The sequence below is a fragment of the Suncus etruscus genome, chromosome 4 (assembly GCF_024139225.1).
Source record: "Suncus etruscus isolate mSunEtr1 chromosome 4, mSunEtr1.pri.cur, whole genome shotgun sequence".
Classification (NCBI taxonomy): domain Eukaryota; kingdom Metazoa; phylum Chordata; class Mammalia; order Eulipotyphla; family Soricidae; genus Suncus; species Suncus etruscus.
In genome coordinates, this window is record NC_064851.1 from 105,620,790 (window position 1) to 105,636,460 (window position 15,671).

At 43.3% G+C, this 15,671-nt stretch overlaps 1 protein-coding gene and 1 non-coding gene across 2 annotated transcripts in view; both read right to left on the minus strand.

The window, feature by feature from the left end:
* TENM3 (teneurin transmembrane protein 3) overlaps positions 1-15,671 on the minus strand; it is a 745,099-nt gene that overhangs the window by 81,342 nt on the left and 648,086 nt on the right. Inside the window, 1 exon segment of the mRNA XM_049771415.1 lies at positions 14,932-15,117. Coding sequence (XP_049627372.1) covers positions 14,932-15,117 — 186 coding nt within the window.
* Positions 1,664-1,768, minus strand: LOC126007534 (U6 spliceosomal RNA). Its single transcript, XR_007495089.1, has one exon. It is a non-coding gene; the product is annotated as a U6 spliceosomal RNA (small nuclear RNA).

Consider the following 15,671-nt stretch of genomic DNA (forward strand, 5'->3'; position numbering starts at 1 on the left):
CCTCACATAACTTCCCTTCCTTCCTTCCTTCCTTCCTTCCTTCCTTCCTTCCTTCCTTCCTTCCTTCCTTCCTTCCTTCCTTCCTTCCTTCCTTCCTTCCTTCCTCTACTTCCTTATTCTCCTTCCTCCCTCCCTCATCCTCCCTCTCCCTCCTTTCTTTCCTTTCTTCCCTGCCTCTCTTCTTGCTTTTCTTTCTTTTTTTCATGTTCAAGACTTACTCCTGGCTTTTCACTCAGAGATCACTCCTGGTAAGCTCATGGTGCTGGACATCGAACCCAGATTTCCCATGTGGAAGACACTGTACTATCACTCCAGCTCCCAAACTGTATTTCTTCTAAAAGACAATTTTCATTCTTAAAGGTCAATTATCCCCCCATGGAAAAATGTCTGTAAAAATTAAATCTAGGGGCTGGGAGTGACAGTACAGTGGGGAGGGCGCTTGCCTTGCATGAGGCCAATTTAGGATTGATCCTTCCCACCTAACCCCTTAGTACAGCCAGGAGTGATCCATGAGCTTAGACCAAGAATCAGCCCTAAGCACCACTGGGTGTGGTTCCCCCCAAATTTAACAAAAATCCCACATATTCTCCCACCCAGCAATTGCTAATATTCAGAAATGAATTTGAGACATTCTAAAATGTGCCCATGCCTGGCACTATAAACAGATGTGGCATTTCCAGAGTCAAACAACAGAACTGACCCAGGCCCTTGGGTCTTTACTCCACATTTCAATTTTCACTGAGCTTCTTCAGGAGTATAAATGACATCAAGAGGGCAGGACAGAGCAAAGGCTGATTTTGGAACCTGAAAACATATAATAACTTTTGGCTTTTTAAAATTTATTTATTTATTTATATTTATTTATTTATTTATTTATTTATTTATCTTTCCCATGGAATAAGACACAGACACTGGAAAGAAATACTGGCAATTTCTTTTTCTTTCTTTCTTATTTTTTCCTGGGTCAGTGCTTAAAACTTATTCCTTGATTTGTGCTCAGGGATTCTAGTGGTCCTGGAGGATCAGAGAAAGGGCCAGAGATGGAAACTGGATAAGTTGTGTGCAAGGCAAGTACCTTCTCAGCCACACTATGTCTCAGCACTCTGATTCTGCTTGTTTTAAGGTTCTGGAAAGACCTGGATTTTCTGTTAACACTTTTCTTGGCTTAAAAACTTGGTGGGAAAGAATTAGTCACAGACCACTAGACCATCCAAACACTCTAGCAATGATGAGATTTACGTCAGGAAAGTTGTTTCTGAGAGTTACTTTGTGTTAAATATGACTCCGTGCTCTTCTTTATATTTTAGTCATTTTACACATGAAGTAATGCTGAAGTAGGTTGGCTTTCTCTACTACTCTGTAGGTGGAGAAATGGGAAAGAACTGAAATGATTACCCCAAATCCTAAAGTCATAAAGAGTTGTAATAGAGACAGATCCAGGCTTTTTGGGATTAGAAATTTTATCATCTGGAGGAACTACTTTCTAAAAGAAGATCTACTGTATTTTTTGTATCATAAGCCGCACTCCCCCTCACCCCTCCAAAAATGCGTCTTATGCCACCTGAAGCTGAAGCCTGAGTGCAGGGGAGGAGAGCATCTAAAAACTATGTGTGTCTTATGGTCAGGTGCATCTTATAGAGCAAAAAATACAGTAATTCTGAATATGAAATAGGTACAAAAGTTACTTTTTGAGTGTCATCCTTGAGCAGGGGCCATGCTAATCTCTGTATAGTTCCAATTTTAGTATATGTGCTGCTGAAGTGAGTACAACAAAAGTTACTTTTTATAAAGAGCAAAGAAATGGTAACAAGCCCAAATTTTTTTGTTGTTGTTTTGTTTTTGTTTTTGGGTCACACCCGGCTGTGCTCAGGGGTTACTCCTGGCTGTCTGCTCAGAAATAGCTCCTGGCAGGCACTGGGGACCATATGGGATACCGGGATTCGAACCAACCACCTTTGGTCCTGGATTGGCTGCTTGCAAGGCAAACAGCGCTGTGCTATCTCTCCGGGCCCACAAGCTCAAAATTTTAAGTTGATAAGCATTAAAGACTAGAAATTTGGTATTTTTTTTTTTTTTTTTTGGTTTTTGGGCCACACCTGGTGATGCTCAGGGGTTACTCCTGGCTATGTACTCAGAAATCGCTCCTGGCTTGGGGGACCATATGGGACACCGGGGGATCAAACCGCTGGCCAGACAGATGCCTTACCGCTTGCTCCATTGCTCTGACCACGGTACCATCTTTTTTTAAACATAGACTTGCCTCATTGTTTTCTCTATATTGGGGAGGCTGCTGTATATATTTACTCTTTGATAAATTAATAATTTTCATCTTCCTAAGATAAGAGATTAAAAATATTTTCAGCATCAGAGCAATAGCACAGAGAGTAGGGCATTTGCCTTTCACAGGGTCAATCGGGTTTGATCCCTGGCATCCCATATGGACCCCGAGACCGACAGGAATGATTCCTGAGTAAGAGCCAGGAGTAATCCCTGAGCACCTCCAGGTGTGGCCCCAAACAAAAAATAAACAAATTTTTGAGAGAGAGAGATGAGAAAGATAATTCGTTTTTCATTTAATATAATTTCTAAGTATGGTTAATGATATTGAGGAAAGTTCTATTTGGTTTTGCAACTTGTTATTAATAAATGCCACATAAATTTCTTAGACATTACTGTCAAATATGGGATTACTGTGTAATAACCAAATCTTAAATGATCTTTGGATCGATCACATACATTCACCACTCTCTATTGATGCCTTCAGAGAGGACTATTATGAGTTTGATGCTATCTTTGTCATTATCAATTTCTCATATCAGATAAGCAAGAAATCTTTTTTTGTAGCATGTTCATATGGTTCCAGGCTGAACTAGGGAGAATACTCCGTGATTTCACATGTGGTTGAGCTTCATTTGGGAGGACTTTTATGGGCTTGGCCCTAAAAAAATACAGAAATTCAAATAACTAAGACTCATCTAAAAGAGAAAATCCTAACAAGGTAAAAAGGGTCTAAGTGCCATTGTGGAGTATATTTGTGACAAGGGAAAATTTCTGATTAGGCGTTTTACAACCTGGCTGATGACAAGCTTGTTTTTCCAGTCTGGCTCATTTCTTCCATCTCCAACCTGCTTTCTCCTCCGTTTACTGCTTCATTTCTGGGGATCCTCAGGAGAAATTCCCATTTTCCCAGCATCTCTGACCTCGTGCTTTCGGGTCAGTGGAGACGGGGTCAGGGGGAGCAGGAATATATTCCTGGCTGGTGAGCAATAACAGTCACAGACAGGAGGACTTCACACCTCATAAATACACCCAATTAAATCCAAACAAAACGCATCACAGCACTTCCCCTTCTCCTGAGCTGGATTCTCAAAATGCTCAGTTATTCTGGTGCCAGCTGCCCACTGGGAAAGCTGGTGGCCAGCAAAGCTGAGGCCCAGATCAAAGAAACAGGCAGGGACTTAATGGATGATGATAAAGAATTTGTATTTATATTACCCCAGGAGTCCTGTAAACTCCTGTCAAGATCTTGGGAAGGGGCTTTCATGCTTTTCCCCAGGGAACTTGTACCAACCTGTGTAAGAAATCAGGTAGGTGGCTCTAAGAAACCCATTTTTTTTTGTAGGGGGTCAAACTCAGCAGTGCTCAGGGCTTACTCCTGATCTAAGGGATCACTTCTGATAGTGTTCAGGGAATCCTATAAGATGCCAGAGATTGAACCCAGCCTTGGCTGCACGCAAGGCAAATGCCTACCCACTGACTATCTTTCTGGTCCCCATAAATGCCCCCCCCCCCATTTAATCCATTCCCTTCCACTGACAGATGCAGAAACAAATGTGTCCCTTAGTATGTAAAATATGGTGCATTTGTTCAGTGGATGAAGGGGGATCAGAGTCTCTGAACCAGGGCATAAAGGGGTGTTTTGAACTGTCCCAGATTCTACTACAGAGCTATAGGGAATGATGCAATTGTGCCATTCACTGCAATTGGAAGAGAGGGTAAATGAAGCAAGCAAGCAAGCAAGCAAGCAAGAAGAATAAATACAGGATATCAATTGTATATAGTATGTAGTGAAGTAAGTAGTATGTAGTGAAGAAATGCAATGATTTAATTTGGGGGTGGTCTATACACTCTTAGCCCCAGAGTATAGTGTAGAGAAGGAAATAAATAGAGTGGAAAAAGAGAGAGGCAAAATAATGGAGAACAGGGGCCTAAGAGACTCAGGTGCTTGGTTGGGGTTAAGGAAGGACAGAACTAATTATTCAAGCCACAGAGTCAAAAATGCAATCATGAGGCCCAAACTTGAACAACCAAGCTTAAAAACAGACCTGTTATGCTAGCAGACTGGGTGTGGGTGTGGGTGATAGGATGGGATAAACTCTGGGGACATTGGTGAAGGAAGGTTGATACTGGTGGTAGAATTGTCACTAAAACATTTTATGTTTAAAACCCAACTATAGGGGCTAGAGCAATAGCACAGTGGTAAGGCATTTGCCTTGCATGCTGCCAACACAGGATGGACCACAGTTTGAATCCCAGCATCCCATATGGTTCCCCAAGCCTGCCAGGAGCGACTTCTGAGCGCAGAGCCAGAACCCCTGAGCACCACTGGGTGTGACACCCCCAAACAAAACAAAACCCAAAATCCAGAAAACAACAATAACAACAACAACAACAAAAACCCAACTATGAATAACTTTGTCAATGATAATGCTTTAAATAAAAAATATTGACTCCATAAATTTCCCAGATTACATAATTGGAAATAAGACCCTCACCCCCAATTTGAAAACCTTAGAAAAATTCCAAAGTCTATTGGTTTTGAAATGTAAAGGCAGAATCTTTCAGAACAATCCTTTTTCTTTTCACTTGTCACCTTTTAAAAAAACATTAACAGCAGCAGCAACAAAAAAAATGTTCTTTCACCATTATCCTGAGACAAGAGGTAGAACCTCATGCTGGCCTTGTCCACACTTAGTATTGTTTTTTGCTTTCTCTCCACCTGCCCCTGTGGCGTTGTTTAGCAGATAACTCCCCAGCTGCAAGTATTTCATTTTCCAGGTCTGATCTTTGCTCTCCTAAAGCCCAGAGCAGCCTCGGTACTTCTGGAAGCCTGCAAAGAACACTTGTCTAAATTTGGTCTGAACTAACAAAGCATGTCTTTGTGATCATTAACGATCTTGTTTCCCAATGTACTGAAGAATTAGAATAAAAACAAATAGCTGGTCTTTTATAGCTTAAAGGAATTAGGATTTCCCCTAGGCCAAATTTCCATTTGAATTGCCTGGAAGTACATGAAAATCAATGTAGCTCAATAGACAACTTGAATGAGACTAGAACAGACTGGCTAGAAGAATGACTGGACTTTGTAGTGCCACCTCTCTCTCTCTCCCTCTCTCTCTCTCATCTCTCTCTCTCTCTCTTCTCTCTCTCTCTCTTCTCTCTCTTTCTCTCTCTCATCTCTCTCTCTCTCTCTCTCTCATCTCTCCTTCTCTCTCATCTCTCTCTCACCCTCTCTCTCTCTCTCACTCACTCACTCATCTATCTCCAACATCCAACTGATAATTTATGGTTAAGCGATGTTGGAATGGATATTTTTGACATAGTATGTTCTTAAGTAATTTTATAATGTTTCTCAAGTAGTTTTTAATAGGAATAGTGATTTCTTAGTAATAAATGGGATTGCAAATTTAGTCACAGGCTGCAATTACAAGGCAAGGAAGACTAGGCCCAAAGAGACAGTTGGTTCCTGGAACCAGGCTAACCTTAATTGATTCCTGGAACCAGGACACCTTTTGAAGGGACAGGAGGGAGGTGAAACTGAACTAACCATCTTACATTCCAACATTACATTCCAACATGGGGACACCTTGATCCCCACAGAGGGCAGATGGCCCTTGAAGATTAGGGAGGAATAATTGCACAAATCACTAAAAAGGATAATAAAGATAAAACATAGATGGCACAATAGGTATAAAGGTAAAATCTAGTTTAATGCTATTCTCGCTTCTGTCACTGGTTTGCTTGAAGTATGATCTAATAAACAAGGCTCCCTTCCCCTAATTGCTCTGGTCATTATGCTGTCAAAGGAACAAGGGAATAGGCTCTCTTCCCCATAAGAGACCACCTGAAGGGTCCAATCTGTATTTAGGAAAGCCGTTAGCCTGGGGCACTCCCCACGCAAATCAGGACACACCTAGTCACCACCTGGAGGTCATACCCATATCTAGAAAAACATCAGAACAAGGGCTGAAATGAATAGGGGCTGGAATTGTGCCTTTTCCTGAGATTCTTACTGATGATTTCAAATTGTAACATTTACATGTAACCTATGAAATGTTTTGATTTGTTTGTTCATTACCCTATGATTTCCTTTAAATTCCCGTATGTTTGAATGCTCTGGGTCTCACCATAGACTGAAAACCCTGCTGCGTCAGGATGATCTGGTGGACCCAGACACTCTGAGAACCATAAATCTGAGTTGCTGTTTGCATCTTCAAAGGTTTGTGGTCTCTGATTTGGGGTGGACTTTCCCCATACCCTGGCTCCGGGATATCTTCCATATTGGGGCACAGACTCTTTTTTTTTTTTTTTTTTTTGTGGTTTTTGGGTCACACCCGGCAGTGCTCAGGGGTTATTCCTGGCTCCAGGCTCAGAAATTGCTCCTGGCAGGCACAGAGGACCACATGGGACTCCAGGATTCAAACCGATGACCTCCTGCATAAAAGGCAATCGCCTTACCTCCATGCTATCTCTCTGGCCCCAGGGCATGGACTTTTAAGTTCATTTTAACAGCTATAGCTTTATGGAGACCAAGTTCCATTTTATCACAACAAAAAGGAAATTTTGCTGAACATTTTCTTCCTCCCTCCCTCCCTCCCTCCCTCCCTCCCTCCCTCCCTCCCTCCCTCCCTCCCTCCCTCCTCCATCCCTCCTTCCTTCCTTCCTTCCTTCCTTCCTTCCTTCCTTCCTTCCTTCCTTCCTTCCTTCTTCCTTCCTTCCTTCCTTCCTTCCTTCCCCTCTTCCCTCCCTGCCCCCATTTGGCTCATTTCTACTTCATAATAAAACTAACTGGCTGACCCTACTTGCTGGGTTTTTGAATAAGTGCTTTCCATGCTTGTGGGTCACTTGATTCTACAGACCTATGAGGAATCTGATTACACATGGTAAAAAAGGTCTGACCTGGCCTGTTAAGCACTATGTAAATGGTGAGGGAAAGAGTTAAGTTCAATCAATAGCTCTTCAACCGAGAGAGAGAGAGAGAGAGAGAGAGAGAGAGAGAGAGAGAGAGAGAGAGAGGAGAGAGAGAGAGAGAGAGAGAGAGTGAGGAGAGAGAGAGAGAGAGAGAGAGAGAGAGAGAGAGGAGAGAGAGGAGAGAGAGAGAGAGAGAGAGAGGAGAGAGAGAGGAGAGAGAGAGAGGAGAGAGAGAGGAGAGAGAGAGAGGAGAGAGAGAGAGAGAGAGAGAGAGAGAGAGAGAGAGAGAAAGAGATGGCACTACATAGTCCAGTAGTAGAGAGAGAGGCTTCAATTACATATGATCGACTTTCTGAGAGCCATTTTATACTTGAAAATGAAAAAAACCCCTTAAGCTGAGGTTAAGAGCAGTCAGAGTTATAGTGAATAAGTCACAGCTGATTGGAAAACATCTTTCTTGGGTCACCCTCAGGTGTTCTTCATGAGGTGACCCCAGTTTTCCTAAGAACACAGTGACTGAATGAGATGCTTCACACTTGCTTAATGAACACAGAAATGAACTACTCCCAATGAGAGGCCGGCCAAAGGGCAGACCTTCCACCACTCAACTGCTGAGAAAGCTCAGCAGATTTCAATTTCTGAATAGACTGAGAAAAGCAAAATAAAATGGAAAATTAAAAGGGAACCCCCAGGGTTCGAGCCAGTCACTTCCCAAATCAAGCATTTGTGTTCAATGGCAGAGAAATTAGAGAATTGCCTAAGGTTTCCAGGGATCCTCAGATAAGGACCAAGTCTAGAGAAGTTGACTTTTGAGGGGCATTAAGAGACTGTGTCCCCAACTTGTCCAGCTAACAAGGATTCTTGGGCAAGCCGTGCTATCACTAAAGCTCTGGGCCTGGAGCTTGAGAACTACCTCTGGGAACTTGTTCTAAAATCTGTTTTGTTTTATGAATGGGGAGAGTGGGGCCCACCAGGTGATGCTCTGTTAGCTCCTCCTGGCTCTGTGCTCATTGTCCTTTGGCAATGCTTTGGGGAACCTTGTACGATGCCAGGCATCAAACCAGGGTTGCCTGAACTTTCTGTATTATCTCTCTGGCTCCTTGTTCCAGAGGTTTAAATAATTTTCCAATGGGACAGATTTCATTACATCTAATAATGTGTAAATAATGCTTTATGTCCTCTCCTTGTCTATTTGTGGAGTCTGGAATCATACCTACCTCCAGACTTAGATAAGATACTAAGCTTTATTTCTTGGGGGGGGGGGAATTAACCATGCCTAATTGTGTATAGGGGTTATTCCTGGCTCTTTCCTCAGGAATTACTCCTGACAGTACTTGGGGATCATATGGGATGTTGTGGATCAAACCTGGGTCAGCTGCATACAAAGTAAATGCTCTTCCAACTGTGCTATTGTTCCAGCCTCTATCTGGGACTTTCTGTACCTTCACATGGCAATTGTCACAAGAGGGTGACAAGAATCCTAGTCATTTCCCACCCATCCCACCCTTCTGAGCTCACGGTTTTCCTTGTAGACTTAAATGGGCATAGGATAAATTTTCAGCAAAAATGCTCAAAAGAATGGTTCTTACCAAGACTCTGGCTGGTAACCATCAGTCTTGGATACTGAAGATACTTAGTTTCATGCTTACAAAACAGATTCTGCTCACAGCATTTGATCCTCAGAGCCTTCTATGGCAATTAGCCCGGCCATAGACCCATCAGACAATAGAATTCCCTTTCTTCCTGAGCAAGACTAAAAGACAGAGCCTGAGCTATAAAGCCTGGGTTTAAATTCTGGCTTTGGTTAAGTAAATACATGAATTTATTGAATGAGACCAAGTAAAGGGATCTCCTTGTGACCCCGAGTCACCTCAGCTCTCAAGATGCGTGAGTCAGCGATAAAAATCTTGTTAATAGTTGTACCATGTTCTCATTTTGCCAACTGGTATTCTTTTTTGGGTGGGGGCTTTGGGATCACACCCAGAGGTGCTCAGGGTTACTTCTGGCTCTGCACTCAGAAGTCACTTCTGGCAGGCTTGGGGGACCGAATGCAGGAATTGAACCAGGATCCATCCTGGGTTGGCTGCATGCAAGGCAAACACCCTACCGCTGTGCTGTCATTCTGCACCCCCCCCCCCCCCACATACCAACCGGTATTTCTAAACCACTCCATTGGACTTAAATATACATTTTCATTTGCTCACCTGCATCTTCTCCACATCTTTCCTAGCTCACAAAAAAACCAAGAGAAGCACCAGTTGATGACAATCACCTGACCCTTTTCTAGAACATTCTTACACAAAGAATGAGATCTGGCCACTATCCCTTAATAAAACAGTGGTAATGATGCTGGCTGTTGACTGTCTGATGTGGTATAACCATATACTTTCTCTTTTTCTTTAGTTGTGAGTGTCCCACCATCTTAAAATATCATGGGGAAAGGGGAAGTAGAAGGGAGAAAGATGATTTATTTTTAATCATAATGCTGTTCAAGAAAGATTCCCCGTTCACTTCACATTCTATCTGCCAATTTCACCGATCAATGCCTGGTCTGGGGCAAAAAGGCAGATTTGGAACAAAAAACTTATTGATAAAGTTGTATAACTGATTGGTTAAATATTCAGTCCAGGAGAGGACAATATGGGCAGGGTGGTAAGATCTGGAAGAAACATTTGGAGGTGAGAGATGTGGAACACTTGAAATTCATAATCTATGTAACTAGCAAAAATGCCTCTGGTTTTATGCAACCGGGAGCATCTTATGAAGACACTAAAATGACGAATGAAGAATTTTCTTTGCTTCTGACTGGGCACTTTTGTTTGCTTCTAACTGTTTAATTTCTCCCTCCACCTCTCTTTCAATTAACCTCCCTGTTTGCATTCAACGAGATGGCACAGAATACTGAGGACGAGGCAAATCTCGCTGATTTATGAGTTTTTGTTCAGAAAGTGGCAGCTCTTTTCAGCCCATCATGTCCATGCATTGGAAATGGGAACAGTGGACAGAACGAATCACCTATCCGGAAAGAGAAAAAGAGATTCCTGGGTAGTTTAATCAGAGGCTCATAAAGGAGGCTTTGAAAATAGCCACAGAAGCGTCCTGGTGGACCCAGGCTCAGGTAAGGAGGCAGATAAGGAGAAAAAAAACAATTGAGTCTCTGAATACCAGACATTTGGAACTGGTTGTTCTATTGGTGCCAAGAGCCAAACCCTGATTTTAGAGGTTCCCTGTAAAATAAAACCCCAGTTCTCTACACCTTTGAAAAGGTTCAGCTGTTGAGAGTTATTTTTAAATGCAGAAGCTCCTGGATTTCTATGTTGTGACTCAGATGGTGAGGAAAAGTTGCAAAGAAGGAAGCGGAAAAAAAATGGCTAAGATTGTTAAGAACCACAGAAAACTATGGAATTAAGCAAAAAAGGCCCACTACTGACAGGGTGCCTTGGTTTCTGACATCTGGAGGCTACTCAGGAAGATTCCAGCTATCGGAAGTGCAAACGCAGCCAATGACTGGTAGGTTCAGTGGCTCAAGGGTCATCTCAGAGTTCACTTCCTGTTTCTCAACTCGGATTGCCATGGGTTGATCGTACAATCCAGGTTACACACCCAATCTTAGAAGTGAATTCATTCTAACTGTGGGGGGACAGTTAGAATGTATCCTGACTGAGTCTGAGAGACGGTGGGGCTTAAAATGCGCTGGGGTATTTCTGGGGCCTACACACTGTGGACATCTCAGACTTGGAGTAATGTCACAGAGATAAAACATTACCTCATCTGCCCACAGCAAGGTCCATCCATGGAAACTACCAATGTTTTTTTCTGCCTAGTGTGTGTGGGATGTACCATATGAAACCCAAGAGTCAAATTCTCTTGAGTCAAGAGAGAGACCAGATAAGAATGCCAGGGACAAGTGCTCGGCAAGACTGGGACAGACACCAGGGTACCCCATCTTTCTCAGAAGGAGGTAGGGAGACAGGAAAATAGCCCAGGATGCATGAAGAGTGAATGAATGACCTAAGTTACAAAGTACAAGGTGAGTCACCTTGGTGGAAGCAAGAACTCACCCTTTCTTGGAAATGTCTCCTCTTCTCTGTACAAACCATGTGAACCCTTTTTATCACGAGTTAATGTGTTATATGTGTTCAATACCCTCAGATATGAAAATCCTGGCAAACTCATGGTATCTGGGATGTGTGGAAAGGAAGAGTGTCTGAGAGGAAGGATGCAGTCACTGATGGAAGACCCCCAATACTCACACATAATAATATCACACCCATTTGTTCCCTTTTTTTTTTTTTTTTTTTTGGTTTTTGGGCCACACCCGGTAACGCTCAGGGGTTACTCCTGGCTATGTGCTCAGAAGTTGCTCCTGGCTTGGGGGACCATATGGGACACCGGGGGATCGAACCGCGGTCCGTCCAAGGCTAGCGCAGGCAAGGCAGGCACCTTACCTTTAGCGCCACCACCCGGCCCCCCATTTGTTCCTTGACAGTTTCAACTTCATAGCAGTCCCTAGCAATGACCAAGTATGGTTAGAATCTGGGTTCCATCTTTTTTTTGGGGGGGCCCACACCCTGTGATGCTCAGGGGTTACTCCTGGATTAGGGGACCATATGGGATGCCAGGGGATCAAACCATGGTGTGTCCTAGGTCAGCTGAGTGCAAGGCAAATGCCCTACCACTGTGCCATTGCTCCAGCCCCTGGGTTCCATTTTAACTCCAGGAAGTTTCCACTTTATAGTTGCCTTCCTCCATTACTCAATAATTGTGACTAGAAATCCCTAATTAATTTTCCTGTTCTATGCTTATAGAAGCTAAAAAATTTGAATAGAAATGGGACCCCTACTCTGACTCTTGGAGTGACTATTTATTGCTCTGAGAAAACTATCTTAGTAACAAGACTAGTCACTTTGAGTATACTTGCACTGTGACTCTTGAATATATATTATAACTTCAGAAATATTTTCTATTACTTATTTCTCTGACTCAGGTTTGAGTTCTATCTTGTGAGGGTCAAAGGAGTTTGGACTGTATGACAATTCAACGGAATAGGTCTTGACCTGGATGTGAACCAACAGTTGACTGAGCACTTCCTGCAGCAGCCAGAAGTGCAAGCACAGTCAACTGGGTCTCTATGCAAGAGTTCACATCCCAGACCCAAACTCCGTAAATTACCAGTGTGGCCCTAATCTGATTTTTGGAACTTTGAATCCCCCCTTCACTTGACATCCAGATTCTCTGCTTTTCTTGGGAAAACCTGGAATTTGGATGGTTGGGGATGACTACCATCCCTCGGAAGTCTGACTAGCATCCTTCCAAAGTCTGCCATGAACACTTTCAAGAGCCACACACACAATAATGGGATGCCTGATCCATACGTCTGTGGCTTTCACTGATGGAGAATGGAACACTGGGATGACTGAGAGAGAGAAAGGATACAAAAGCCTTTGTAAGAATCTCTCCAGGCACCAATTGAAGGGACTTTTCCAGATCTTTCTAGGCATGATGTAGCTTGTGCACAATGTTCTCAGAGCACTGAGTCTATCTAGAGAATGGGAGGGCCACCCAATGTCGGTTGAGAACTGGAAACCCCACTTGACATGCTGTGTAGATACAACTGGAACTACTGACAAGGTTTGCAATTGCAATTTTTCCATGAACAGAAGTGTCAACAAACTAGTTCCTGTTAAGTAGAAATAGTGATGGATGTAATATTTATAGAAGTGCTAGAAGAAATTGTTACTAAGAATACCTTAACCCATACCCTAACCTAAACTGTACCCTACCAATATGGGAGTGCAACATTGCATTTCAAATGGGGAAATTTTTGTAGGGAAGTGCTATTTTCAGTGAACATTGGATACTTTCACTAAACGTGGCAGAAATTTCTCACTTACTTTTTGATGTTTTTGTTTGTTTGTTGCTTTTTGTTTTCAGGCTACACCCAAAGGTTTGGGGTCTACTGGTTCTGTGCTCAGGGATCACTCCCAGAGGACCTTGAAGGACCAAGTGCTGGAATGAGCTGGTCCAGAACATATTTTCTTTTCTTATTTTATTTTGGGCCACAAACGTTTCATGCTGAGGGGTTACTGTTGGCTAAGCACTCAGAAATTGCCCCTGGCTTGGGAGGACCATATGGGATGCCGGGGGATCGAACTTCGGTCCTTCCTTGGCTAACGCTTGCAAGGCAGACACCATACCTCTAGCGCCACCTCACCGGCCCCAGGACATGTTTTCTTAATACAAGCTTTCACATAACTAAATTTGTTTCAGCAATCCTAATGAGAATATAAAGGCAAATACGATGTTAGGTTGGTTCTGGACACCAACTATTTTTGTGCTCACATTTTGATGTCAACCTATTATTTTATTTACCAACATGAGGTGCTCTCAGGCATGTCACCCCATTTCAAACAGTGTTAAGCACATTCCTTTGTGGAAAGCTAGGTTGGGGCATTTTGTTCTACTGAGTTTCCTTTAATCCAACAAAACAAGTCCTAGGAAGCAAAATGTCTCCTTCGGAGACTCACTGCTAAGCAGTTGCAGAATCCAGAGAGGTTCTCGTTCTCAAGCCCAAACTTTTTAAAAGTTTTTCTTTTTTGGATTTTGGGCCACATCCAGGGGCCCTGTTCTATGTTAAGCAGTGCTCAGGAGATTACTGATGATGCTAGGAAATTAAAAGTAGGGTCAGTAGGATATAAGGCAGGCAAATGCCTTAACCTTTACATGCTATCTTTGGCTTTTGAAATGATCATGTTTAAAACAACAACAACAACATGGGGCCGGAGAGATAGCACAGTGGTAGTAGGCATTTGCCTTGTGTGCGGCTGACCTGGGAAGACCAGTTCAATTCTTGGCATCCCATATTGTCCCCCAGCCTCCAAGGGGTGATTTCTGAGTGCAGAACCAGGAGAGGTGGCACTAGAGGTAAGGTATCTGCCTTGTAAGCGCTAGCCAAGGAAAGATCTCGACCTTGGTTTGATCCCCCAGCGTCCCATATGGTCCCCCCAAGCCAGGGACAATTTCTGAGTGCATAGCCAGGAGTAACCCCTGAGCACCAAATGGGTGTCCCCCGAAAAACAAACAAACAAACAAAAACCAAAAAAAAAACAAACCCCAAAACAACAACAATAACAATTGGAGTCGAAAGATAGCACAGCAGGGATGGCATTTGCCTTGTAAATGGACAACCCAGGTTCAATCTCAGGCATCCCTTATGGTCCCCAAAGCCCATCAGGAGTGCAGAACCAGGAGTAACGCCTGAGCACCGCCAGGCAAACCCCCAAACAAAAACAAACAAAACCCCCCCACTCTTTCTATTGACTAACATGTCAAGACTTTGCAACAATAGCCCTTTTCCTAAAGATTATTTTGAGTCAGAGAATTAAAGAGTTACTTCCTGCAAAGAGAGAAGGAAATCAATCCTTTTTGTCTGAGTCCATTTTGGTGTCCTCCCCCCACCCACACATCAACCACCCTCTCACCCCCCCCCCCACACACAAAATCCTCCCCATGTTCTAGAAACAACTGAATGAATGGGTCCCCAGAAGATGAGAACTTTATTTGCAAAGAAAAATTCCCTTTTCAGGAAAGGGAGGAGAGGCAACGTGCTTTCCCTGAGTGAAGCCTGGTCAGGACTGGCACAGAAGGGAGCTGAGCCTGAGCTCAGGCCTGGGAGGGGAGGAGAGAGGAGGGTATGGAAGGGAATGGGGAGAGGAAAGAGGGGAGGGGGTTCCCGCCTACCGATGGTGCAGTGCTCTCCGTTCCACCCCTGGCTGCATTCACACTTGCCATCCTTGCAAGTCCCATGCTCTGCACAGCGCGGGTGGCAGGCTCGCTGGTTGCAGGCAGGGCCTGTCCAACCCTCTTCACAGCGGCAGCTGCCACCCATGCACACACCATGGGAACCGCAGTCCACGGAACAGATTTCTGCAGGCAAGAAGAGGGAGGGAGAGAGAGAGAGAAAGATGAGAGAGAGCTGAGGCAAAAAGCGGTGAAGGAGTTTGTCTAGTTCAGCATCCTAGAAGATCCAGAAGATGCAGGAGAAACACATCTTGGATGCATCCTGGAGATGCGTATTTCTTGAACCTGTTGCCTAATGGCAGGCACGATTGGCTGAGTATCCTTTACATGAGGTGACTGTGCTAAAAAGGGGTTTCTGCTGCATGTGCCACACTGATGAATATGTCACCTATAACAGTGTTTATTAACCTTTTTGTGCAAAGGCACACTTTTTTTCATGAAAAAAAAAAATCACAAGGCACACCACCATTAGAAAATGTTAAAAAAATTTAAGTCTGTGCCTATATTGATTATAAAGTTATTCTCTTGAATAGGAATCAAATAAACATAACGAAATTATTTTATAATTACTTTATTATGAAATAATCTAATGATTGGTCTATTTGTGAGCCGAAGCTGCATGTTACAGATAAAATTGGAATTTTTCCCAAGGCACACTAGACAATATCTCATAGCACACT